General features: G+C 40.5%; 1 protein-coding gene across 2 annotated transcripts in view; it reads right to left on the bottom strand.

Moving 5' to 3' along the window:
• Nucleotides 1–875: 875 nt before the first annotated feature.
• Nucleotides 876–26,375, bottom strand: part of cdkl5 (cyclin-dependent kinase-like 5) — a 285,976-nt gene continuing 260,476 nt past the window's right edge. The window contains exons 16-19 of one of the 2 annotated variants that reach the window (XM_038802545.1): nucleotides 20,754–20,856; nucleotides 9,692–9,814; nucleotides 7,859–7,969; nucleotides 876–6,154 (exon numbers count right to left, since the gene is read on the bottom strand). In XM_038802545.1, coding sequence (XP_038658473.1) covers nucleotides 5,786–6,154; nucleotides 7,859–7,969; nucleotides 9,692–9,814; nucleotides 20,754–20,856 — 706 coding nt within the window. In that variant the 3' untranslated portion in view covers nucleotides 876–5,785. The remainder of the gene's footprint in view (nucleotides 6,155–7,858; nucleotides 7,970–9,691; nucleotides 9,815–20,753; nucleotides 20,857–26,375) is intronic. The other variant, XM_038802546.1, reaches the window with a different exon arrangement.

The following is a 26,375-nucleotide window of genomic DNA, read 5'->3' as shown; positions in this document are numbered from 1 at the left end:
ATTCGACTTTTAATTCCAGATTTTTACGGAATTCAAATTTTACCATGTGCCATGGTGGGATTCGAACCTGTGTCCCCAGAGCATTATCCTGGCTCTCAGGAAGACTAGTCCCATAACAAAACCACTATGCAATTGCCTGCCCTGAAATCCCCATTCATGCGCACTAAAAGCTGATTATTCCTCTATCTGAGCTGAACTTGAACCCAGATTGTACAGGTAAAGAGCCACTATGCCAACTATTGCACTAATTACCCAGACACATTTCACTGATGTCAAAAAACTGCAAATACTGGCAATACTGAATACTCGGGTATAATTTGTAGAGAGTGCAGGCCAGTTAATTTGTCAGGTGCCGACTCAGCAGGTTGAGATGACCGTTTATCATCCTCAGATGTTGCCTGACCTGCTGAGTATTTCCAGTGTTTTAATTTTTTTTTATTGTAACGGACTCCCATCTGTCCTCAATCCTGCTTTTTGTCTCTAATATAGAGTTGAAGAATTACATAGACAATGCAGCAGAATACCTGCTTTGTTCTGATTTACATTGTTCCAGCCAAATAGAAACAGAAGCTTAATGTCAAACAGAACTAATAATTAAATATAATTCAACAAGTGTATACTTGTTCAATATTTGCTAAGGTGCAATACAATATTTTCCAATTTTAACCTCAACCAGTTAGATAGTAAGATTTAATACTTTAAAGAAAAAAACCCAATTATGTCGGATCTATATCAATCCTATATATGCCCTTGGAGAATATTATTTTGTCCATAAACTAGAACCTGTTTACGTTTCCCACAACCAAGTGTGATTAGATTATTTCACCCAATGCATGATTAAACCTAAATACTAACAAAATCACAAATGCTCGACATTTTAGTGCAAAAAAAATTGCATTTTTATAAAGACGTGTTTACAAGATCCATTCAAAAATACATTGTGCTTAGTAAAAATTAACCAATTTCATGCCAATATTCAGTGACAACTCAAACAGTATGATTAAAATTTACAAAATAGCTGTACATACAGATGGAAAACACACCATAAAAGTTGAATATACAAACATATAAATGTTATATAAACAATTTACAAATGTTTTATACCTTGCAATTATTAAAAAAGGGGAAACTGCAATAGTTTAAAGAAAACAAACCATAAATACAATTATGTGACAAAACACAAACGCTGCCAAAGAATTGCAGAAAACGAGAAATACTTAAAAACAGGTGCGCACTTCTTTAAAAAAAAGCCTAAAATTTAATTTGAATTGTGATTATAGGCATAAAACACTTCTGAGAATTACATATATACTCTCAAGTCAACTTTTGTTTCCATGTTTTTGTACATCTGGGATATTATCCTAACAAAACTATATTTAATAGCAATTAGGTTACACCTATTAATATTATAAGCTCCCCAATAGCAATTTCTAACCCCAATAGATATGTATTAAGAACTAATAGAGAATACATCTGTTTTACACTCATACAAACCTGTGAAGTATTTAGATCTGCATGCATGAAATACAACTTTTTAGACAAATATATACATAAGCACTAATTACACCTGCTGGTTTATATTCTGCTGAATTATTTTGACCCTGGGTTCACACTACATCAGTAACCATTGTATAAAGGTGGTTTTAAAAATGTGGCATAAAAATCTTAGCATTTTAGTTGTTTTGTGCAACAACTCTTTTTTCTGTAAGTTTTAACTCTGAAAGCTGACCTTTCCATAAAATTTAATGAGAGAAAATGTGCAGATGTAAAAAAAAAATGTAATACTGAAGGTAACAGCAATAGTAAAATTTGAAACTTAAAACATTTTGCAGAATATAAGAGCAGCCGGTTTCAAAATTAATGCCAGTTTTACATTTTAGCTGTTGGAGCTACTGAAATTGATAACTGATCTCTAATACTGAAACTGACCATCTGAGCGTTGTGTGCAATGACATTTGAAAAACACCAATATTACAAATCAAATAACTGATACTTTTCATAACACTAGTAAGCACATTTCAAAATCGGAATTTGAGTGAATGCTTGTTCACAAGGAATAGAAACTTCCCATCAATGGCAAAAGTAACTCAATACCTGTTTATTGAAGATAATATTATAATGTTCCTCTGGACTGAATATCCCAACTCTTTAAAGAGATCACGTTCATCAATTTCTTTAATATTTATGTTCCTTAAATAATTACTTAAGTCTGCGTCATTTTGAACACATGATGCAGAACACTGTGAAAAGTAAATTCAATGGGAAATCTAGGCAGTGTAACTAGCCAGATCATTTAATAATCTTGGAAGAACAATATGAGACAGTAGCAGGAAGGAACATAAATATGTAGCAAAATTGTGAAGTATTGGTACACCAGACGAGAAAACTTCAATTTCTTCAACGGCAAACACAAACCAGATTCACAAAACAGTCGTGCCTGGAAAAGGTGTTGATACAGGAGTTGCGGAAATCTCTCAAAAGAAATCAGGCAAGGTACCATTGAAAGAAATCTCGCTATATAGTGCAAATTTAACTGCAAACGAACAAGGCACTATTTTCATGGAAAAATATTGTGTAGTCATTGGTTAAACATGCTTTTTGCAGGAAGTCTCTGCATGCCACAAATTTAGTGTCTTGTGCTAATGGAACACTTGGGACCCATACACAAACCTTTAAAAACTGAACTCACTTAAAGCTTGCTTAAATATCTACCATTGTCTTTATTTTGAGATTACAACTTGAAGATCAAGTTCTTAAATGAGTTTGATGTTATGAAATAATTAATGTGAAATGGTAAGGATCAGGATGAAATTACAGGTCAAATCTCTCATACAAAGCCCATTTGTTATTTAGCTGGAACATCATCTTTTACTATTTATTTAACAGATACACATATGGTTCTGATGATATCTATTTATCAACAGAGTCCATATTTTCATGATATTTGCTTGAAGTTTGATATATAATTTTAGTTGCTGCTGATGCATCACTTCTTACCAATGAGAAAGTACAGAAAGTATATAATCTTCAGTATAATCTTGAAGAGCTTATTACAAAACAATAGAACCTGTTCCTAACAGGAGGGCAGCAAACTCAGATTCATGATCCTCTCCACAACATTGTCACCATTACTTTTAGTCTGATAGAAACCTTAATAACATACCAAGTACAAATGCTGCATTCTTGCTTCTTCTATAAAGGTGAAAACTTGATTTTGATCAGGTTAATATACAAATATATATATTCTTTAAGAAAACAGCATCATAAAATTTCTGAGATGAGTGTCATCAAAATCACAATAATTTTTCTTTAAATAGCTGGCTTCATGCATTATTGGAAAACCAAAATGTTTGGCATATTTTATAGAAGATGACAGTTATGATGAAGATATATAAAAAGGATTATACCTGCAAAATGAGAATCAAACTAGTCATAAGCTCACAAATGATTGGTTACTGTACTGCTGCAAATGCCATTTGAACATTCGATGAATAAGTGTAATTTATCACACATCATTCCTGCCATTCAACTAAATTGAACATACAAGGGAAAAATAGGTGCCCAAAAGAAAAAAACATGACATGTACAGCTTTGTTGGTTGTTTCTATGTTGGCAATTAAACAAGGCAACAGGGTATTTCAAAATGGACAATTTAAAGTGAAAAGCAAATCCTTAGATTCTGCTTAGCATCTGAACTTAACTCCCTTACGAAAATCACAAAACATGACTTTGGTCATTTCTGCTAGAATGTTTGCATGAGATAGGAGTTACCGATCTGCATAAGGTGCTCAGTGGTGTTCTCTTTTCCATTTGCAAGATCAGAGCTAAACCAAAACGCTGCACAAACCTGTAATTTCTCTTTTGCCCATTGTTTTCTCTTAAAAATATATATACTTTTGCTTATGGGATCACTGCACAAGAGGTCAACAATGAAAAATAGCAGGCACAAGATAAGGCACGGGCAAAAGATCTAGGTGTTAGATGCTGGAAATGCAAAATTACATGAAAATAACTTATATGTTCTAACACATGGGGGACACAACCTACAAGGTAAAATATAAGCACAATGAATAATCCAGCCAAAGTACAATTTTGATGTGATGTAATTTTCCTGCCACATAAGGCAAATTCTGAGGGTGGTGACTCATTTCTTCTGCCTGCTGGGTTTGATAATTATATCTGTTACTAACTTCAAGCAGATGGCATTCTCCTGCTTTGATGAAGTGCCGCATTTATGCCAGTCACACACATCAGTCATTTGAAGGACACAATGGTGGGAGCACGTGATATTCAGCACCCTCACAAACTTGAAAAACTACCAGTCTAGAACCCTTTTGAGAAACCTATGCAAGATCCCCTGCTCGCCAATCTCATAGGAAACTCCTAATGAAGCAGGAACAGATTGATCCGGAGGGAAGATGGAAATTTCACATTTTAGACTCCAGATATCACAGTAAAAATGACCAAACTAATGGCAATCCTAGTTTGCTTGCTGGTACATAGTCAGCCAACATTGCCCACTGTCACCATCAGTGAAGCACCTGGATACTCAAGCAGTACTCGTGTACCAATATGTACAACTACAGTATCAATATATCCTCCTGAGGAAACAAAATATATACAAATGCATCGATATATAATCAAGCATAAAATTATTGAAGGGAGGGTGGTGATAAAGCAGATCTAGTACAGTGAAATAGAAGAACTCAAGAGGCCAGAATTAATGATACAAAACAGAAATAAAGACAGAAATCAACTTCTTTCAAAGTGCAATGATATTACAAAAAATAATTATCTGCTAGAAGATCTGGGTGCTGCAAAATTGATTCCAGCTGTACTTTTGCCATTTATATAATTTGAGTCTCAAGTGCATTAGAATCTTTATTCTCTATACAATATATATGCAGTTCTCTACCGACCGTAACACATAGTAAACTAAAATTCAATATCCATACAGTTCAATTCACCTGATTCAAGCCATATGATTTGATTGAAGCCTAGTTTCCACCATTATACAAAAGAGGTAAAATTATATAATCTTAGTTGCATACACTGCAAAATAACAGACCCAATCGCGTTCCAACACTACATCTTGCATTGATGAACCACTTGAGGTTTACATTTTCAGCTAATGACAGGTTACAATCCTGTAACAATTTGTAATTTGTGTTATTCTTACATATCATTTTCAGAAAGTACTTTGTACAGGTTCTATATTACATACCAAAAATAAAATCCTTTTATCAAACTCCGACAAGCTACTGACCACACCAAATATAATTACCAGTACAGGTATATTCGCTTAAATACCACTATTCATTTGCCTAAATATAATGCAAGTTACAATAGCTATGAGGAAGAAAGTTTACGAAATGCTAAAAAGCATCAGCAGCTTGTGAGTACACTGTGCATTAAGTACATTGTAACATTGTGCTCTATGAAAACATGGATCTCAGGACAAACTCCAGCTCTCCTCAGCAATATACAAATATATTATTTGTTATAACTACAAACTGGTTAACTACTACAGAATAATCCCAACACGATGTGAATTGTGAGCTTTTTGAGAAATCATTTAAGATGCTTGCCTTGTTACACAGCTGCTTGGTGCTGTTTGGCAAAACTTTTCAAACAATTTAAAATAATTCTGCATATTGCAACACTGGCATAATTGTTAAGATTAGTTTAATTGCTCACATTACATTGTTAATGCTTATTAAAGGGACCTGGCTATTAATATGAAATTGGAGCCTCTTCATTTTTAGAATGGTGGTTTGAAATACGACTACAGTGCTGTTTCCTTTAAATCGTTTAGATTTGGCATTCTGGAACGTGCTGTTCTAGTTAAATGTAGAGAATGACCATTTTGACTTGATTTGGAAATCATCTGGTCAGAGGTCATATTTCCATCAATTCCAGTCCTGCCACTCGGCAGCACATGCCAGATAGGCTCCATTTGCCCAGGTAGTTGAAAATTTGATCTGAGTTTTGCCTGGGAATCTTGCCGTACATTGCTGTTATGAGTCTGACCCTCACCATGAGAAGATTTGATTGGTTGGTTTGGCAAATGTTGAAATCGCACGTCTGAGGAAGTAGAGTGACTGAATGAAGTCGGGAGCTGCAGAAACTTTCGCAGCGATTTCAAAGGGTGTTTCTGCAGAACATAAAAATAACTTCTTTTTAAGATTAGTAAAGCCAGTAACAACGTTTTTTCTTTGGTTTGAAATTCTTCTGCATAATAGAAAAAACACAATTTACACAGCCACATTTGAAGAATGGAGCAAATATTTACATGAATGTCTGTACTACAAAGGATAAAATATTACAAAAAAAAATCAAACAAAGTATAGCAAGCTGAAGAAAATGAAAGTTTAGAAAGGCTAAGAGAGAGGAACAGATAAACTTAAAAGGAAAGTAACAGATTTTCTAAACACTTAAAACGAATGAATAGTAAGAAAGATTGATTTAGAGAAAGAAAAGGTAATCTCACGGAAGATGTATACAGGACAGATGTTGAATCAACGCTACTGCAGGGATTTTCCAGGCCTGTATAGCTGAACCCGCCAGGGAGATCCAGTGGCCAGTCAAAGGTTCATCGACTTTGGCGGGACTGGACGATCCTGAAGGTGGGCCGGTGGGCCCCAGGGAGGAGATGATCATGCCAGGGCCGTACCCTGGCATTCTGTTTCTGCTGGGGTCTATCTTTTTTCCTTATTGTATTTTACATTGGGGTGCCCCTGAAAGCAGAGGTTGCTGGTGGGGTAGGCTCATTCAGGGCCCGCCCGCCAGTGTGATATCATGGGACACAGCTCCTGGATTCTTTTTGCCCAAGTGTCAAAACATATGGCGGGAAAAGCCGGCAGTGGAGCCAGCAGGTCTCCCTCTGCTTTGCCCGCTTTAGCTGACTGTCAAAAAATGAGAACATTCCACCCCAAACCTCAGCTGTCACAGAAGTGGAACTGAAAATGTGCAAATGAAGGGGTTGAAAAAAATCAGTTAAGTAAAATTTAAAATCTTGGTAGATATTAAAACGGGAAGAGCCACACGATCCTGATGGTAGCCATCACAAAATGCTGAAGGCAGTCAAAGAAAATGAAAAAATGAAAATCGCTTATTGTCACGAGTAGGCTTCAATGAAGTTACTGTGAAAAGCCCCTAGTCGCCACATTCCGGCGCCTGTCCGGGGAGGCTGGTACGGGAATCGAACCGTGCTGCTGGCCTGCTTTGTCTGCTTTAAAAGCCAGCGATTTAGCCTTGTGAGCTAAACCAGCCCCTGGAAGAGGAAGTAGACACTCTGCCAGCAAGAATTGTAAAAGGTAGGTCATATCTAATAAACTTAACAGAGTTCTTTAAAAGAATAACAGACTATTGATGGAAAATTGCAGAGCATGCTGTGCATCAAGATTTTCAAACGACAACTGATACAAGTGTCACACATGAGACAGCATTAAAGAATGTGGCAGTATGGATTGGAAGTTAGCTGAAGGATAGGTAACAAAGCAGTGGCTACAAATGGGGCGGATGTGATTCATTGTTCCCTTGAAACCCACACACATATATTACATATAATATAAATAATTATATACATATACAATTATACACATAAAATGATCAGATGGACCGATACATAAAAGCGAATGTGGTTATTGCGAGGAGGAGTGTAAGCAATCTGAATAGATAGACACATTTTAGGTGTGTGTGTAGGTGAGTTACTAAAGGTGAAAAAATTAAAAAGGGTACTAGGTAGAAAAACTGTCCAAACTTTAGAACTTTCAACTGAATATATTTTAATTGAAATGAATGATTGCAAAGTTTTTCAGATCCCAGAATTACAAGGTACATTATGTAAATAAAATACCTGAGGCTGAACATCTGCCATTTTGTCTAGAGGCCAGTCTCTCCCTCTGTTTTGGCTGGATTGTATGGCCTTTTGTAATGCCAGGCGATCATGGCCATCACTACTAGGCATCTAAAATCAAAAGATGTACTTAGCAAAGTAAACTGAAACCAAATAATTCATTGCCCTCCGATTTCAGTTTCAGTAAGGACATGCATTCTTTAGTATTTGGCTTGATCACAACCTGCAGACAGTGGAAGTCTGGGTAATATAACAGATATACATAGATTGTAGTCAAGATGATATGCCAAAATAACAGATTACGTAGCTTTGCCTCAAAAATTGCCTTCATCTATATGGTGCCCATCAGAGGAGTAGGTACACAATTAAAATCTGAACAGTTGTCAGAAACATTTATGCAAAGATTAATAATACTAACAACTTTTTGGGGAAAAGTTGCATTCAATAATCACACATTCTAAGGAATTACATGCCATAAAGGTATGCCTCTATTCTTGCAAGGGGCCGAAATGTGAGTTGTTGCTATGGATAAGTGATTAGAAAATAAGGCAGTTTTGTCTCATTTTGCTGCAGGTGTTCAGGAGCCAATTAAACCACTCGGTAATCGCCCTGTACTTTTGACACAAACAATGCATAATTTCTGTTCCAATTCTATTAGATCCAGATCAGAAATACAAATCTGGTAAACACTGTAGATTCATCTGCCATAATTGCTCAATCACAATATAGCATGAACTGTAACTGCACAAAAACTACGCTACTGCAAGAAATAAATAAAACCTTTCAAGAAACTCCGTGGTATTGCTATGAATGAACTCTTACATGAGGAAAAGATCATCAGCAGCGCAAGTCTGCAGCAATGGAATCAGAATGGTTTCAGCTCACGAGGCCATTCGGCTGGTCGTATCTGTATGGACCCTCTGCAAGAGTAACTCACTTAGGTTTCAGAAAATTATCCAATCCCCTTTTGAAAGTCATGATGGAATCTTCCTCTACCACACTCTCAGCCAGTGCATTCCAGATCCTAACCACTAGTTACCTAAAAAAGTTCTCATGGCACCATTGCTTCTTTTACCAATCATGAAAATCAGTGCCCTCTGATTCTTGATCCTTCAACAAATGGAAACAGCTTTTTCTTATCTACTCTGTCCAGACCCTCATCAGTTTGAATACCTTCAGCAAATTTTCTTTCAACCTCCTCTTCTCTGAGAACAGCTGCACCTTCTACAATCTATTCATATAATTGAAGTTCCTCAACCCTGGGACCATTCCCCAAAATTATTTCTGCATTTTCTCTGGTGCCTTCACATCCATGTGCTTGAATTCCACCTGAAACTCTTGACTAACCATAGAGAGCAAGTTGTTTTCTATGTATAGTCTGAAGTTCTATTTTATCAGGACAGTGTTCCGTCTATGTGGTTGGCTAACAATTTTAGAGGTACCTCCAAAATGGCCTTAAACTATATGCTTTAAATGTTTTTTCTCCTCTAAAAAGCACCATAGCTTGATTATGTGCATAATTCAGCATTTCCCGATTGCATGCCGCTATACCTTTTTGCTGCTTTCCAAATTTGAAACTTCCTGATTTTTGAACATGCTGTTAGTTCAATAGCAGTAAGAAAAAGAGACCTCCTTTTTGCCCAGACACAAAATTGAGAATATATAGTTATGATCAAAGTTAAGTTCCTGAACGCATTCCCAACATTAGTTGAGGATAGAAAGGAAGAGCCAAGCTGAAACCCATTTTCAAGAAATTTATACTCAGTATGTACATGCTCTAACATGGAAGCATTATAGTTGTGTGTTAGGAATACAGTATTTTAAAATGAATACCATGGGAAGATTGACTACAGGCAGTTCCTTTGAGGAAGAGATATGTTTTAAATGATTCTTTGTACTAAAAAGAGGAAAGAGGGATTTTCTGATACTCGGATTGTCTCCATCGCTGTTTTCAGTCTGTAATATAAGATACAAGTATACCAAGTGCATAGGTATTACAATACTACAACTATATTCCTATGTTTTCATTTTGAGTGTACAGTTTTGATTCTTTTAAAATAATCACCGAAAAGGAAACAGCCAAAAACATTTGCAGTGACAATGTTAAATTACCAATCATAGATGTATCTATTCTAAATTTAATAAGGACACTGTCTTTTTGTGACATCAATTTGACCAGGTGACTGTCCTCAATCCAATGAGTGAAGTAACTTAACTAAAACCGCATCTCTTTTTTTGACTGGCTATAATAATACTGAAACCTTAAGCATAAGTGACCCGACACAAACTAAAGTGGATCTGTATTTTTGAAAAGTTGGACAGAAATTTTGAATTTTCTGAATGAGAAACGCCACATCCAAGGTAGACAATATATTTCTCGTCATTCACTAACCAATCAGAATATGCTACACTGTGCAAAAAAAAAAATGACTAGAACTCTCAAGAGATGCATATTCAAGCTTGCTTGGAGCACTGAAGCATCCTTTGCTTTGCAAAAGCAAGCAAACTGAAGTAGTTGTTCTATATATATCACTCTGCACATTGCTCAAGATGTGGACACGACCAGAAGAGAAAAGGCACTGACATAACCCTGATGGTTTCACTCTGCTCAGAGAATAAAACAAGTTATTTTTTTGTCAAATTATTGACCCTCATTCAACTTTTAAGTTTTTCTCAAGTAGGAAACAACCATGCCATCTATGCGGAAAGCCTAAATATGAAAAGAAAAATTGTGGAGAATTCCTAAGCCAAATGCGAAGTCAGATCCAATTTAAAGCAAAAATGACATAGAATCTAACCGCTGTCTTATTGACAAGCTTTGTTTTGGGAATCACAATAAAACAGATGCAAAGTAATCATGTGGTATCTTAGTATCTTAGTCATGTTCTCTGCTTTCCCACAAAGATTTTCTTTTTTTGTCCTTAATCAGTCTGACTCTGAATTTGATTATCCTTTTACTCTTTATGTTATTTGCTAATCGTTTTGCAAGTCAGTTTTCCTCTGCACCTTCTGATATCTGAAATCATTTTGCTGCCAGTTTTTGTAAACCATCAAGGGCAATAAAATCCTTCCTGCAAATCAGTCAGCTAAAAGGAAATAGAGTACTGTGAGCTACTTTGGCAAAGATAATTTTTTGGAGCAATCACGTTCTGCTGTGGGCCACACCTTAAGGGCAGCACGGTAGCACAGTCATTGGCGCTGTTGCTTCACAGCACCAGGGACCCGGATTCAATTCCTGGCTTGGGTCACTGCCTATGTGGAGTCTGCACATTCTCCCTGTGTATGCGTGGGTTTTAAAAAAAATATTTTACTGAGACATTTATACATTTACATATCAAACACAACCATAAAACAAAACAAGCCAAGAGAGCTGCAAATAATCAAACCAACTAAATACCTAACAACGTGGATTTCAAAGGCATTATGATAATTATTTCCCAGAGGATCTTTTGCTATGACATTACCAATTAACCTTAATTCACTACATAATAATAGATCGAAGATAACTTAATCCTTAGTCAGTTTCACAACATACTGCTTCAGGAAACTGTTATGAAAACAATTTACAAACTCATCTTCCAGATCACCCAAGCCAATTTAATTGTCCCAATTTTAATGAAGATTAAAGTCCTCCACAATTATTACATTGCCTTTGTCACAAGCTTATCTTGTTGAATGTTCTAGACAACTTGTGATACATATGAATAAGCAAATATGAAATTTTGCATAATCTTTTCTAAAAGCAAGAGGAGATCTAATTCTAACCACTGCAACAAAAAAACACAAAAGTGTAATGAATCAGTAGCAACGTATGGTTAAGAACGGTGAGAACTGGTGTAGACAAAATGTGCAAAACCACCTGGCCAAAATCACAGCCTATAAATGCAAATTTCTAATGAAAATAACATCTGAACCCCACCTTCACTGTCTCCACTTAGAAATCAGAGGTTTGTGAAAGTCCAGTAACTCAAGCAAAGAAATTAGGTTTCTATCAACTTAAAGCGACAGGAAAATGTCAAACTTACAAATTACTGTGTGAAAAAATGATCTTTTGTTTACTTCACATTAAGCGTGCATTCAGGAATAAAACTTATGCACATTCAAAATCTCAGTTCATATTAGAGAGAGGATTTCTACTGAGCACAGAAACACAGAACCACTTAAGCTACTCGACTGCACAGTAAAGGAACTTCATGCTACAAATGCCTTGCTTTTCTCTCTGAGGCATGAGTAAGAAAGTCTAGTTTTCAGATGCAAATTATTATTCAAATTATCTTGACCAAATTACCATCATGCCTTGAGAAACTGAGGAAAATTTATTGGGGAAACCAGTGGTTTCTGTTAAAACCTGCTGAACTATACGATTCTGTAGTAATTTTGTTTTCCCAGATGTTGCTATCAAATTGAAACAAATTATGTTCAGAGGGGAAGTGTGTGTGAAATGAGGGAACAGATCTCAAGAATTAACAAGTTGAGACCAATTCAGATAAGACAGTAACAACTAGCAATAGGTGCCGGCTATCGCTTCTCGGCCTTTTGGCTAAGATGAGTGTGAGGTCAGGTGTGATGCCTGGATCTGGTATGTCTCTCTTGTGGGATCATGAATTGGATTCAATTTGAATTGATTTTTGGAGCAGGCAAGGGGCTGGATTAGGGATTTGTTCCTGTCCACACTTTGAGCTCTGGCTTTGTAACTCTGGGAAAAGAATTTTTAAAAAATAATAGCTGACGGCTAAAGATACTAACTTGTTTGGAAGAATGCCAATGCAGTTGAATCCATCCGAACCATGGAGGCTACAGAACTGCTTGCAAGCAGCCTGAGTTAATAGAACTGCAGAAAATACAGTGACTGTAAAGCTTCAGTACGGCAGACAGGATAGAGTGATTTGACTCGGTCAGATTGTGGGTTTTTGAGAGATTGTGGGCGGAATTCTCCGCTCCCGGGAAAAATCGGGAAGGCCGTGGTGAACTCGGCCGAGTTTCACGACGGCCTCGGAGGCCGCTCCTCTCACCTTATTCACCCCCACCCAGGGGGCTAGGAGCGACACTCCGTTATTCTCGGCCGCCGGGCCTTGACGCTTGCATCAAGGCGGCGCGCCGGAAATGACGCGACAGCGGCGCCTATGTGACGTCAGCCGCTGACCGCTCAAACCCGCGCATGCGCGGTGGCCGTCTTCCCCTCCGCTGCCCCACAAGACGTGGTGGCTTGATCATGCAGGGCGGCGGAGGGGAAAGAATGCGTTGCTTTGAGACGCCGGCCCGACAAACGGTGGGCACCGATCACGGGCCAGTCCCCTCCCGAGCACGGCCGTGGTGCTCACTCCCCTCTCCGCCCCCCACAAGCTTCAAACGGGCCTTTGGCGCCCACGTTCACGACAGCAGCGACCAGGTGTGGTTGCCGCTGTCGTGAACCGGTCGCGAATGGCAGGCCGCTCGGCCCATCTGGGCCGGTGAATCGCCGGTCGCCGTGAAAAACGGCGAGCGTCGATTCTTCGGAGCAGGGGGTGGGAGAATCGCGGGGAGCGGCAGGGGGGCGTGAAATGAGTCGCCCGGTCCTTCCGGGATTCTCTCACCCGGCGTGGGGAGCGGAGAATCGCACCCTGTAACTTTTGAAAAATTCTTTGTGAAGCTATTGTTGCAAACTCTTTTGAATCTGCACTGTAACCTTAATATCTTCAGGAGAATTTGTATCTGAGAAATTTGAGATCACATAATTCTCAGGATCAAACATTAAAAAAGTATTTATTCAGCTTTTTCAATTTTATACATAACAACAAACTCCCCCAATTCCCCCCCCCCCCCGAAAACCAAGCTAAACTCCCCCCAGTTCCCCCTACCGCACCACCACCCACCCCAACCAGCTCTTTAAAATACAAAACAAAACCTTCATTTTGCGCCCCTCAGGGTGTACTTAACTTTTTCAGATATAAACTCCTTAAAGTTCCCCGCCATACCGAGAATGGGTGGGTGGAGAAGCTGACCTCCAACCCATCAGAACCCACCTTCAAGCAATCAGTGAGGCGAAGGCAAGAACATCAGCCGCTGCCCAAGTCTGCAGCTCCAATATTGCGAACATGGCCCCGAGGGGTCAAGGCTTCAATTCAATTTGTCGGATCACTGATATGGTGCCAAAGGAGGAGACCCAGAAACCCACAAGCTTCGAACACAGTCAGAACATATGTACATGGTTAGCTGGGCCCCTTCCACGCCACTCACAGGATCAAACTTAATGAGTTCTCAGGAGTGGGGGACACACATTTGAATTTCAGATATAATCCAATAGCTATTCTTGATATATTTTATTTAAAATTAGGATTCTGCCTTCTGAGCTACGCTATTTTTAATTAAGGTTGGTTTGGCAAAGGATCTGCATCTCTTTGCTGTTGACTGTAGTTATCGTTCATAAGTTGCATTTTCATTCTGATAGAACGATTTTGATGAGAAAGACTGCATCAATATATTAATCCTAAAACTTGAAAATTCTGTCAAGGATATTTTATCACAGCTATTCATGCCCTGATCAAAAAAAGAGAGGGAGCGGCGGTTCTGTGGGCACTGGAACTACAGGACTACTCTTCCATCTTAATCCATTCTAACCCCTCTCCTTCCCACCACCACCTCACTTTCTCCACATTCACCGCCCAATAATTAGCGCAACAGATTCGGTAATGCAAACCAATCCCCTTTCTGCCTCTGTAGCAGGGCCGTCTTTACTTTCGGTATCTTCCCTGCCCATAACTCTGCGTCCAGCTTCCGGAAAAAGGCCTTCGGAATGAAGATTGGGAGCGTCTGGAATATGAATAGGAACCTTGGCAGGACATTCATTTTCATCACTTGGACCCTCCCGCCAGGTGTAGAGTATCACATCCCCTAAAGTGATCCTTTACCTCCTCCACCAATTTTGTTCAGTTCCATTTGTGCAATGTTTCCCACTCCTCTGTCACCTGAACCTGCAGATACCTAAACCTATTCCTGGCTACCCTAAATGGCAACACCCCTAAATTAGCTCCCTGGCCCTCCTCGTTTATCGGAAACACTTCGTTTTTTCCCTACATTCAACTTCTAGCCCAAGAAGGTCCCGAACCTCGCTAATAAGCCCATAATTCTCCTCATACTCTCCAACTGGTCTGACACGAACAGCGGCAGGTCATCTGCAAGCACCCTCTCATCGTGCTAGCAGGGATACGTTACTAGTTGAGTACTAGATTGAATATTTTATCCTCAAGAATCTCAGGGACATTTATTTATTTTGAATGGAACATGCCCCTCGGTTTGCTCCTTCTAGCTAAGGGGTGCACGGTGCAAGTGGTATGGTAGTGGGGGTGCGTGGTAGATATCTGTCTTTTCTTTTTCTTATCCTTACTTTATGGTGGTAACCTATGCTTTATAGTCTCTTTAATTTAATCATCATAAGTATGTGTAGCTCTACTTCTGAGAAGCGGGAGAGTGGTTTAGGTCTTTATAGATGGAGTCAAAATGTGGGAGTGGCATTTGGTACTCATTCCGGCTCATTCTTTCTCCTCTTTTTGAGGAGTATGTCTCCTGAGTATAATGAAGGAACGGTTGTAGGGATAGCCCTACAAGTCCTCACATCTATTGAGGAATGTTCCTTCAGAATTAGTGTAATTGCAAATGTTTTGTATTTTATTTTGTTTTGGGGTTAAAGAATTGTTAACTGGATTCTGCAACAGTTCAGGCAGGCCGCTTATCTGAGAAAAAGATGTAACATAGTACCAATGGTGTAGCTGGCATGATTGGAAATGGGGGAACTACGTTTTGGTGCATGATCAAACATGTCATGAAAATCTTATCCTACATTTTCTTTTTTTTTAAATTTAGAGTACCCAATTATTTTTTCCAATTAAGGGGCAATTTAGCATGGCCAATCCACCTAACCTGCACATCTTTGGGTTGTGGGGGCGCAACCCACGCAGACACAGGGAGAATGTGCAAACTCCACACAGACAGTGACCCAGGGCCGGGATTCGAACCCGGGTCCGCAGCGCCGTAGGCAGCAATGCTAACCACTGTGCCACCGTGCTGCCCTATCCTACATTTTCTTGAGCTGATTGAGCAATGATAGTAACTCCTGGCATGATCAGAGAAAACATCATGCTATTAAGAGAGAAAAAGATTTTGACATTTCTTAAAAAGGAGAAAGTTGACATAGCTTTGTTGCACAAAACTCATTCAAGTGATAAGGAAGACTTAAAGTTGAGGTGGAACTGGTTGAGCAGGCTTTCTTCACCCAATTCTTGACAAATAGTTGGGGTGTAGCAGTGTTACTCAACAGAAATATGGTTTCAAAATTGAAAACTGTTTGAAAGACAAGGGGGGCTAGATATGTGATTGTCAAGGACCTTTTATATGTGGAATTTGTCTCAATAATTAATGTGTATAGTCCTCCAAAGTACCCCCTTGATCTTGTTATTGAAGTCTTCATGGACTTTGCTGACCTGGCGTAAGCTAATTCCATTTTAGGTGATGACTTTAATTGTCACCGTAACCCCTTGATGGACAAACTCCCTTTAATCATAAAGCCCCCTCACCCAATAAGCAAGGGAGCAAGAGTCGGTTTGTGAAGAGCTGGAGTATTTAGATGCGTGGAGAACACTTCATCCTGGGATAAGGAATTCACTTTTTTCTATTCCTCACCAATGTCGTACTAGAACTGACTATTTCTTTATGCAAAAAGCAATCCTGCATTTGGTGGCCTCCTGCTCCATAGGCAGTTTGGTGAATTCCGATCATGCTCCTGTTTTTTTAGAACTTTTGTTTGAGGGATGCCCCCATCCCATCCCGACATAAGTCATGGAAATATGATGCATCTCTGATCAGAAATAATTCTTTTAGCGCAATTTTAAGATGGAATTTGACTTCTTCTATTCATTCAATTCACTCTCTGATGCAAGTCCCTCTATCCTGTGGGAAACTTGTAAGGTTTAAGCTCAGGGCTAATCAATTCATGCATGACCAACAAAAGGCGTAAAATGGTGAAGCAGCAGCACGGTTAGATACAAAATTGGCCGAAGCAGACAGGGAATATGGTAATTATAATAATAATCTTTATTAGTGTCACAAGTAGGCTTACATTAACACTGCAATGAAGTTACTGTGAAAATCCCCTAGTCATTACACTCTGGCACCTGTTCGGGTACACTGAGGAAGAATTCAGAATGTCCAATTCACCTGACAACACGTCTTTCGGGAATTGCGGGAGGAAACCGGAGCACTCAGAGGACGTGCAGACTCTGAACAGTGACCCAAGCGGAAACTGAACCTGGGACACTGATGCTGTGAAGCAACAGTGTTAACCACTGTGCTACAATGCCACCTGGTAGGAGACCTAACCGCTTGTTGTCGAAAGAAATTTGTGCAACGTGTGCTGCACTTGGGACTCCTTTTTTTAAATTTTCCAATTAAAGGGCAATTTAGTGTGATCAATCTGCCTACCCTGCACATTTTTGGGTTGTGGGGTTGAGACCAACAGAGACATGGGGAGAATGTGCAAACTTCACATGGACAGTGACCCGGGGTCGGATTCAAACGCGGGTTCTTGGCGCCGTAAGGCAGCAGTGCTGACCTTTGCGGCATCGTGTCGTCCCCTGCAACAGCCTCCTTGCTGACTCAGCGGGCTGAGAGAAGTTCAAAGTCTGCGAAACTGAAATTATGTGAATTTGGGAACAAAGTGAGCAGATACCTGACCTTTCTGACTAGGAAGAAGGCTGACTCTAGGTTTATTCCCTCTGTGCTAGATTCCAAGGGAAATAAATATCAACAAAGCATTTAAGGGTTTTAATACCAATTTATAGAATCAGACCACTCTAGGGATGCAGTGACACTGATGGAACCTATATCTGCTCTTAAGCTGGTTTAGCACAGGGCTTTTAAAGCAGACCAAGGCAGGCCAGCAGCACGGTTCAATTCCCGTACCAGCTTCCCGAACAGGCGCTGGAATGGGGCTTTTCACAGTAACTTCATTTGAAGCCTACTTGTGACAATAAGCGATTTTCATTTCATTTCATTTTTCATTTTTTCAAGCTCCCGGCAATCTCAAATAACCAAAGGTTGGACCTAAATGCACCTATTTCTAAAGGGGAAGGGGTTCTTGCATTGAAGGAGTTTCAATCTTGAAAGTGCCCAGGGCCTGACGATTTCAGATGTGAGTTTAACAAGGAATTCAAAGGCTTACTATTAGATCTGCTGATTGGCCTGTATGGTCACTCATTTGAAGCAGGTCCGCTACAGCAGACTCTCCGAGAAATGCTGAAGGCAGGCAAGAAACCTGAAGAGTGCACATCCGATAGGCTGATTTCGCTCCTGAATGTAGATTTGAAGTTATTGTCTAAAGCGTTAGCAGAGTGCCTGGAGGAAACTCTCCTGTTGGTCATCAAGGCCGATCAGACTGGGTTCATAAAGGGCCGGAATTCATGTAACAACGTTAGGACACTATCGATATTCTTCAGGTCTTTCAAAAATGAGTGGATGTGTTAGATTAGGAGAATCTGTAAAGGGTACAATGACCTAGGCAACATATTAATCTTAATCAACTCTATCCTGCCCAATCGCGATGCAGAGAAAGCTTTTGGCCGGGTAGAGTGGAATTATTTATCTTATAAGCTGCAGAAGTTTGGGTTGGGAGGGGAGTATGTTAAGTGGATACAGGTGCTTTATAAAAGTCCTATGGCAGCATTGCTTATGGGTGGTTTAGGTCTGATAATTTCTGTTTCCAACAAGGGACTTGAACGGGGCGCCCGTTGAACCCACGTTGTTTGCAATAGCCTTAGGCCTCTGGCAGAGGCGATCAGAAAGGACCCTTTGGTTTTTGTTCACATAGTGGAGGGAAACAGCCTAAGATCATACTATACGCGGACAACATTTTGCTGTTTGTGTCCAAGATTTAGTCTTTTCTCAGGTTAGAAGACTAATTTTACAAAGTCTGAGGCTGTGGCATTGGATGGGTTCAGAGGGAGACCTCCCCCACTTTCCTAATTTTCAATTCAAGAAGCCCCCTTTGGATTTTACTTATGTGGGTATAATGGTAACTCCCTCCTTTATACGTTTGTATGGGCATAATTTCCCCGTTAATTGCGTCTATTAAGTGGGTCCTGCTCCTTTGGTCATTCTTGCCAATTTTGTGCGTGGGATAGCGTGGCTATGTGTTGTCTATACGTTGTCTAGGTTATTGTACCCTTTCCAGATGTTCTCAATCTTGCTTTCTGCTAGGGTATTAAATGGATGCTTAGTTCTTTTATATGGGATAAGTACAAAACTTGTTTAAAACTAGCCAAACTGCAGCTTCCCAGTTCAAAGAAGAGGGGGCGCGGAGTTAGGGGTGCCAAATATTAAAATGTATCAATTAGCCTGGCATCTTAGGTATATAAGGAATTGAGTCAGAGAGGACCCCTCCCCCATTTGGCTCGACATTAAAGCAGGCCAGTCTGTACACTCCTTATAAGCCCTGTTGTTTTACAGAGATTTCATGACTGGGTCTGCCAAGTATGAGAATCTTATAATTATCAATACTCTTAGAGCATGGAAGATGGTCCGTCAGCTTTCCCGCTTCAGGGCAACCCAGCTTTCCCACCAGGTGTTATGGGTCATGGATTCAATATCTGGAGAGGTACAGGCATTAGTAGGCTGGGAGACATGTTCAGTGGTGCTTTCTTGTCACCTTTTGAGCAGCTATGCAAACTATTTGATATCCCAAGACACTCCTTTTTAAATATCAATTTAAAGAGACTTTATCCTTAATAAGACACTACGCATCTTGACGTGTCAGTCTTATGGCACTGTGTGTTCTAGTGCCTATGTGAGTACAATTAAAGCACTGTAGTCTTGGGAAAGATTTTGTATTCTATACTGATGAGGAGACCTGGGATAATTGATGGGAACATGCCAATAAAATTTCAGTCTGTAATAGAACCTAGGAGAGTCACATTGAATCCTTGTTGCGTCTAAATTGCCAGGTAGTCAAGTGTGACTATATATACTGTGGCCCTGTGTCAAAACTCAATCATATTGGTCTGATGTGCTTAGAATGTTCTCAGAGCTTAATGAGCTTCAGAAGCTATTTGATCCATTATCCTAATTCTGGGGCTCCCAGATAGAGAATCATTGACTTTAAAAAACAAAATGCTGCATAATAACCTAACCTTTGCGGCACAGAAGAACATCCTTGCTCCTGGATTATAGATAAGAACCCTTCAATTCAAAATTGGCATGAAATTATTATGGAATGTATCCTTATGGACTTCCTAACTTGCATACTCTGTTCTAAATCGGATGCATTCTGGAAAGTATGGGACCCCCAGCTCAAATTTATAGGTTCCGCTATGTCTGACATGCTCCTACAAGGTTTTTCATAAGTTATTAATTTACTGGATGTGAAAGTGTGCATCTATTGCCACGTTTACATGGCCTTATCCTCTTCTCCCCAATTCTCTAAATTATCCTTTTTTTTCTGTTGTATGGTTGGAGGCATTATGTTTAAGAACTGCATATAATTTTAAAATACGGAACCCCTGAAAACAATTCAATATAATAGCCCCACACCTAGCACTATTGGCACAAAAGTTCCATCATACATTTGGATTTGTTTTTTCAAACAAATCAAATACCTTTGACTATACACTACAATTTGATGTGCTCGACTATTATGTTAAACAGCTCCAAGGAAATTCATAAGACAGACAATTCCGCCGCGGGCCCTGGATGAAGACCGTTTGTGTTATCCATTCCTCTTTTGGTGGGCTACCAGACAGCAATCAGATCTGGAGCTTATTACATACAAGATAAACAATAGAAAAGTATTGTGAAGTGGAATATAGATGACCCCTCCGCCCCTGACTTCACAATCCATTATAAATACAATTTGAAAGCAATAAAAACTTACAGTTTGCGACTTCTTCTTTTTCTTTTTTATTGCTCTGAAGAAACCTTTTCCTTTTTCCTTAGTTTGTTCAGGAGGGTTTATGTTAAGATTCTCTGTGCTTTTCCTGAAATTGGTAATAATATATTACTCTTCATGTTGACACTTACAAGAAATATAATGATGCTCATGTGAATCGGATAAATCTCTGGATAATGTCGCTTTAGGAGATGACAGGTGGACGATGGGATAAGTTGGTCTTCGCCAGCAAGTGCAAAACAGACTTGAAACAAATCAGCAGCTGATTTTGCATTGCATGCAAACTTTTTTCTCTGAACAATAGTTCAAGTTCTTTTTGGAAACTTGTTTCCTGATACCACTGCTTCTTTTACATGAAATTTAAAATCTCGGCAATATTTTCCTAGTTCATGGAAAATAAAAACTGGTGTGATGTAAAGAACTTGCCTTCTGATTCTGTTAAACATTTTGTGATGCGCTATAGATAAATTTCACCTCAAAAAACTTTCTTTTTATTAAATAATCAAATTGTGATATTTTTATATTTTGTCAGTAGTTAACCATGAGAGAGAGTACAACAGGGAGACACTGGGTCAGACAGTCAGCAACACCTAGTGTTAAACATCACAGGAAAAACATAAGTTTATTGGTTGATGAGAAACTGCTCTGAGGGAGGGTTATCAAGGAGCGAAGAATTAGAAAAACACATCTTAAACAGAAGGGACTATGTACATTTAAGAGAGAAACACAAGAATTAGGAAATAACTGGATTTTGATATCAGCTTGGACTGTAAGTACAGCTTAAAAACATTAGGTAGTTAATATTTTAAAACTTCAAAAGTATATTTCTTCACTTGATAGTGTTAAGAGGTTCTGATTGTCTGATATAGAGAAGACTATGATTCTTCTCGTCAATATATTCTATTTGGTTATGTCTGGGGAACTCAGTCCTGCCATTTCCAAATCCTGCACTTTGTGGGAAGTCCGAGGCACTCTAGTGGTCTGGATGATCTTGTGCAGGGGGAGGTGCTTCTGACAGGAGCAACTTCAGTGCTGGGTTCAGGAACCTGTGCAGCAACAATCCAAAAAGATGTGCAGGGTAGGTGGTTTGACCATGCTAAATTGGCCCTTAATTGGAGGAAAAAAAAATTGGATACTCGAAATTTATTTTTAAAAAAGGAACGGTGCCAACCTCCTCACAGGGGGGATTACTCGTGCCTTTGGGGCGGATTTAAACTAAACTGGCAGAAGGATGGGATCCTGACAAGTAGTTCGGGGGAGAGAAGCTGAGATGGTATTAGAAGTTAAAACGTCAGTGAGTCTGAAAGGCAGAGGAAACATAGGCTAGATAAGGAAGCGAATCTAGCAAGGTTAAATGGAATATATTTCACTGCAAGGAGCCAGCCTGAAGGGCAAGACAGACAAGGGGCGTGATTCTCCGCTCCCCACGCCGGGCGGGAGAGTCGGGCGACTAATTTCACGGCCCCATGGCACCCCCCCGCGATTCTCCCACCCCCTGCTCGGAAGAATCGCTGCTCGCCGTTTTTCAGGGCGACTGCCGATTCTCCGACCCGGATGGGCCGAGCGGCCTGCGGTTCACGACCGGGGCGGCAACCACACCTGGTCGCTGCCGTCGTGAACATGGGTGCCAAAGGCCCGTTTGAAGCTTGTGGGGGGCGGAGAGGGGAGTGAGCACCACGGCCGTGCTCGGAAGGGGACTGGCCCGCGATTGGTGCCCACCGATCGTCGGGCCGGCGTCTCAAAGCGACGCACTCTTTCCCTCCGCCGCCAGGCAAGATCAAGCCGCCACGTCTTGCGGGGCAGCGGAGGGGAAGACGGCCACCCGCGCATGGGCGAGTTTGAGCCGTCAGCCGTCGCGACGTCAGCCGCGCATGCGCGGGTTGGAACCGGCCAACCTACGTATGCCCGGCTGACGTCACATAGGCGCTATTTGTAGATAAAAATGTGTCAGAGAGGGCAGTGAGAGGCCTTGAAAGAGGAGATAGCAAGAGTACAGGGCAAATATGTTTGCATAAATATAAAGGGTGGGACCAAGACCAGAGAACCTTGGATGTCAAGGGACATAAAGGTCAGGATTATGAAAACATAGGGAGGTTTATTGCAGATACTTCGGGCTCAATACAGCAGAATCACGAGAGGAGGGTAAAAAGTGCGGGGGGGGGGGGGGGGGGGGGGAAGAGAACTTAAAAAGGAATTAAGAAAAGGCAAGAGAGTGCATGGAAAAGCTTTGACAGGTGGAATAAAGGAAAGCCCAAAGGGTTTAAAAAAAATATGTAAAGGGCAAGAGAATAATGAGGAAGGATTAGGGCCAATTAGGGACTATATAGGTAATCTCTGTAGACCCAGAAGATGTGGGTACAGAACTCAATTAATACTTTGTGTCGCTTTTCACAATGGAAAAAGGCGATTAATGAGTAGACATCAGGGTGGAGGACTGCAAAATATAATAGGAAATTAACATGGAGAGTAGTAGAACTAGCAGGGTTAGCAGTGTTAGAGAAGTACCCTAGGTTGTTGAGGGAGGCAAGGGTGGAAATATCAGTGAGCTGGCAGTAATTTGCAAATCCTCTGTAGACACAGGGGAGGTGCCAGAGGACTGCTAACATTGTCCCATTATTAAAAAAGGGAGGTAGGGATAGATCAGTAAATTATAGACAAGTCAATCTAACCTTGGTGGTGGGCAAGTTATGCAAAAGAATTGAGAGACAGAACGTATCTGTATTTGCAGACACAAATTAATCAGGGATAGTTGATAGTCAGCATGGATTTGCTAAGGGAAGTGAGGTGGTAAGAATGATGCGAAAGATGAAATGAAACTGGGACAGGGACAGCTTTGAGAGAGAGTAAGACAGTGCTGCTGGAGAGAGATATTGAGTGTCTTCATGTGGCTTTGACAAAGAGTCATCGGACTCGAAACGTTAGTTCTTTTCTCTCTCTACAGATGCTGTCAGACCTGCTGAGATTTTCCAGCATTTTCTCTTTGCTAAGGGTTTGACAAATGTAATCACATTTTTTGAGGAGGTAACCAAGACGTGAAGATAATGCATTTAATGTGGGCTATCTGGACTTTAGCAAGGCCCCTCATGGCAGACAGGGCAAGAAAGTAAGGTCCATGAGATCAAAGGCAAAGTGGCACATTAGGTCCAAAACTGACTGAGGAAGGAAGCAGAGGGTGATGGTAGAGGGATGTTTCAGTGATTAGAAGTCTGTTTCCAGTGGAGTTCCACAGGGCTTGGTGGTGGGGCCCTTTCTAGTTGTGGTGTACATTAATGATTTGGACTTAAGTGTAGGGGTATGGTCAAGATGTTCGGGAATGACACAAAAATTGGTAGGTTGGTAAACATTGAGGAGGATAGCTATAGACTGTAAGAGGATATCAATAGATTGGTCAGATGGGCAGAGCAGCGGCAAGTGGAATACAACCTGAAATGAAAATGAAATGAAAATCGCTTATTGTCACGAGTAGACTTCAATGAAGTTACTGTGAAAAGCCCCTAGTCGCCACATTCCGGCGCCTGTCCGGGGAGGCTGGTACGGGAATCGAACCGTGCTGCTGGCCTGCTTGGTCTGCTTTAAAAGCCAGCGGTTTAGCCTGGTGAGCTAAACCAACCTGGAAAAGTGTGGGGTAATGCACTAGGAGAACTCTAACTTGGCAAAGAGTTACACTAGGAATGGTAGGACCCTGTACAGTACTGAAGATCTGAGGGACCCTGGAGTGCATATTCATAGATCCCTGAAGGCAGGTAGATAAGGTGGTTAAGAAGGCACATAAGATAATTGCATTTTATGCCTCGGCTTAAAAAGGTAAGAGTGGGAAGGTCATGCTGGACCTGTATAAAACTGTGGTTAGGCCACAGCTGGAGCACTGCATTGAGTTCTGGTCACCACATTACAGGAAGGATATGATTGCACTGGAGAGGGTGCAGAGGAGATTTACCAGGATGCTGGAGGGTCTGAGCTATGAGGAATGAATAGGCCAGGGCTGTTTTGTTTTGAGCAGTGAAGGTTGAGAGGGTATCTTATACAGGTGTATAAGATTATGAGGAGCATAGATAGGGTGGATAGGAAGGCACTTATTTTCCATGGAAAGAGGGGTCAATAAAGGGGGCATACATTGAAGGGAAAAGCTAGAAGGCTAAGAGGGGAGTTGAGGAGAAGCCTTTTCATCCAGGGGGTTAGGGTGTTCTGGAATTCACTGCCTGAAAGGGTATTTGAGTCAGAAGCTCTCATAACATTTAAGTATTTAGGTATTCACTTGCACTGTCATAACTTCCAGAGTTCTGGGTCAAGTGCTGGAAAATGGCCTCCTTCAGCACTGTAAACATCTATGAATTGAAATAATTATATTTTGTAACTTATCGTCTCAGTTTAGTGCACGTGTGCTAAGAGCCTCCTTTACTTACATTTTTCTTGATATTGAGATTAATGACATGCAAGCACTATTAATTTCTCCAAATATTACCTTGAGCAAAACATTAAAGGAAAGGAAAATACTCAGCACAAATGTTATGCTTCACTGTCAATGTTGGAGATGCACATATGACATAGTTCAACAAATAATTTAAGGCTACGTTTAAAAAAATAACTTAAGCTTCTCATTTCCTCAAAAAGCATCCCTATATATTATTTGTCCCTGCCGGAACTGTTACGTACATTCCAAAGCAAACAGAGAGCCTGTTAACAAACCTCCAACAATTCATCCTTGGATTGCCAGATATCATTCAATCAAGAATGTGTCATCCAACCTATTTCCCTCCGTTTTAGTAACATGCTGCAAAATCTACTAACTGTGGCTAAGACTGGCAAATGCATAGAATGACAGAAATTGGATCAGCATCTGCTCAAGATGCCTATACCAACACTGCCTAAACTGCTGCCTCTGCACAACTAAAATAAAATTAACTAATTTCAAAAAAAGAATTGTGTTTGATATCTATCTCCCGAGCAACTGATTTTATAGCTCATTTGCCCAATATCTGACTGTACTATCATACTGGCAAAAAGGAAATAGAAGCAGTACATTATTCTACCCCATGAGCCTGCTCCACTATTCCATAAGATCATGGCTGATCTTATTGTGACCGTACACAAATTCCCTGCATGTCCCAGAACCTATAACTTCCTTGGAGATCAAAAATCTGTCTGGATTTCCTGTGGTGATATGTAGAGGGTAGACACACACAAGGTGACTCCCACCAGGGTAATGTATTTTTAACCCTTTTCATCCAGCTGCTGGGTGTACTTTTGCTCAAATTCCCACCTGATCGATGGTATAAGGCAGAGTTTTTCAAATACGGGGTTGTGACCCGCGGGTGGGTGTCAGGAGGATCGTGGAGCTATTGACTACGGTATGAAGTGTCCAATGGCTACAGCTGGCTTTTAAGAGTGCCAGCCGCAGGCAGTCCCTGATTAGCTGCAGCATTTGTTGGAGGTGGGGCCCAAGAGGCTGGGCTGTGTGCTGGTCACCGCACGCGGGCGGAGTGGGGCAGAGCCTGATGGGCGGCCAGGTGGGCCCGCAATGCTAACAGTGGTGGACCCTGCTTGGAGCTCTGCTCTGGTACTCGCCCGCTGCATGCTGCTCGGCTTGACAATAACAGCTATTGGACA

This window comes from Scyliorhinus canicula, chromosome 7, assembly GCF_902713615.1.
Source record: "Scyliorhinus canicula chromosome 7, sScyCan1.1, whole genome shotgun sequence".
NCBI lineage: Eukaryota > Metazoa > Chordata > Chondrichthyes > Carcharhiniformes > Scyliorhinidae > Scyliorhinus > Scyliorhinus canicula.
This window is presented reverse-complemented; position numbering and strand designations above follow the sequence as displayed.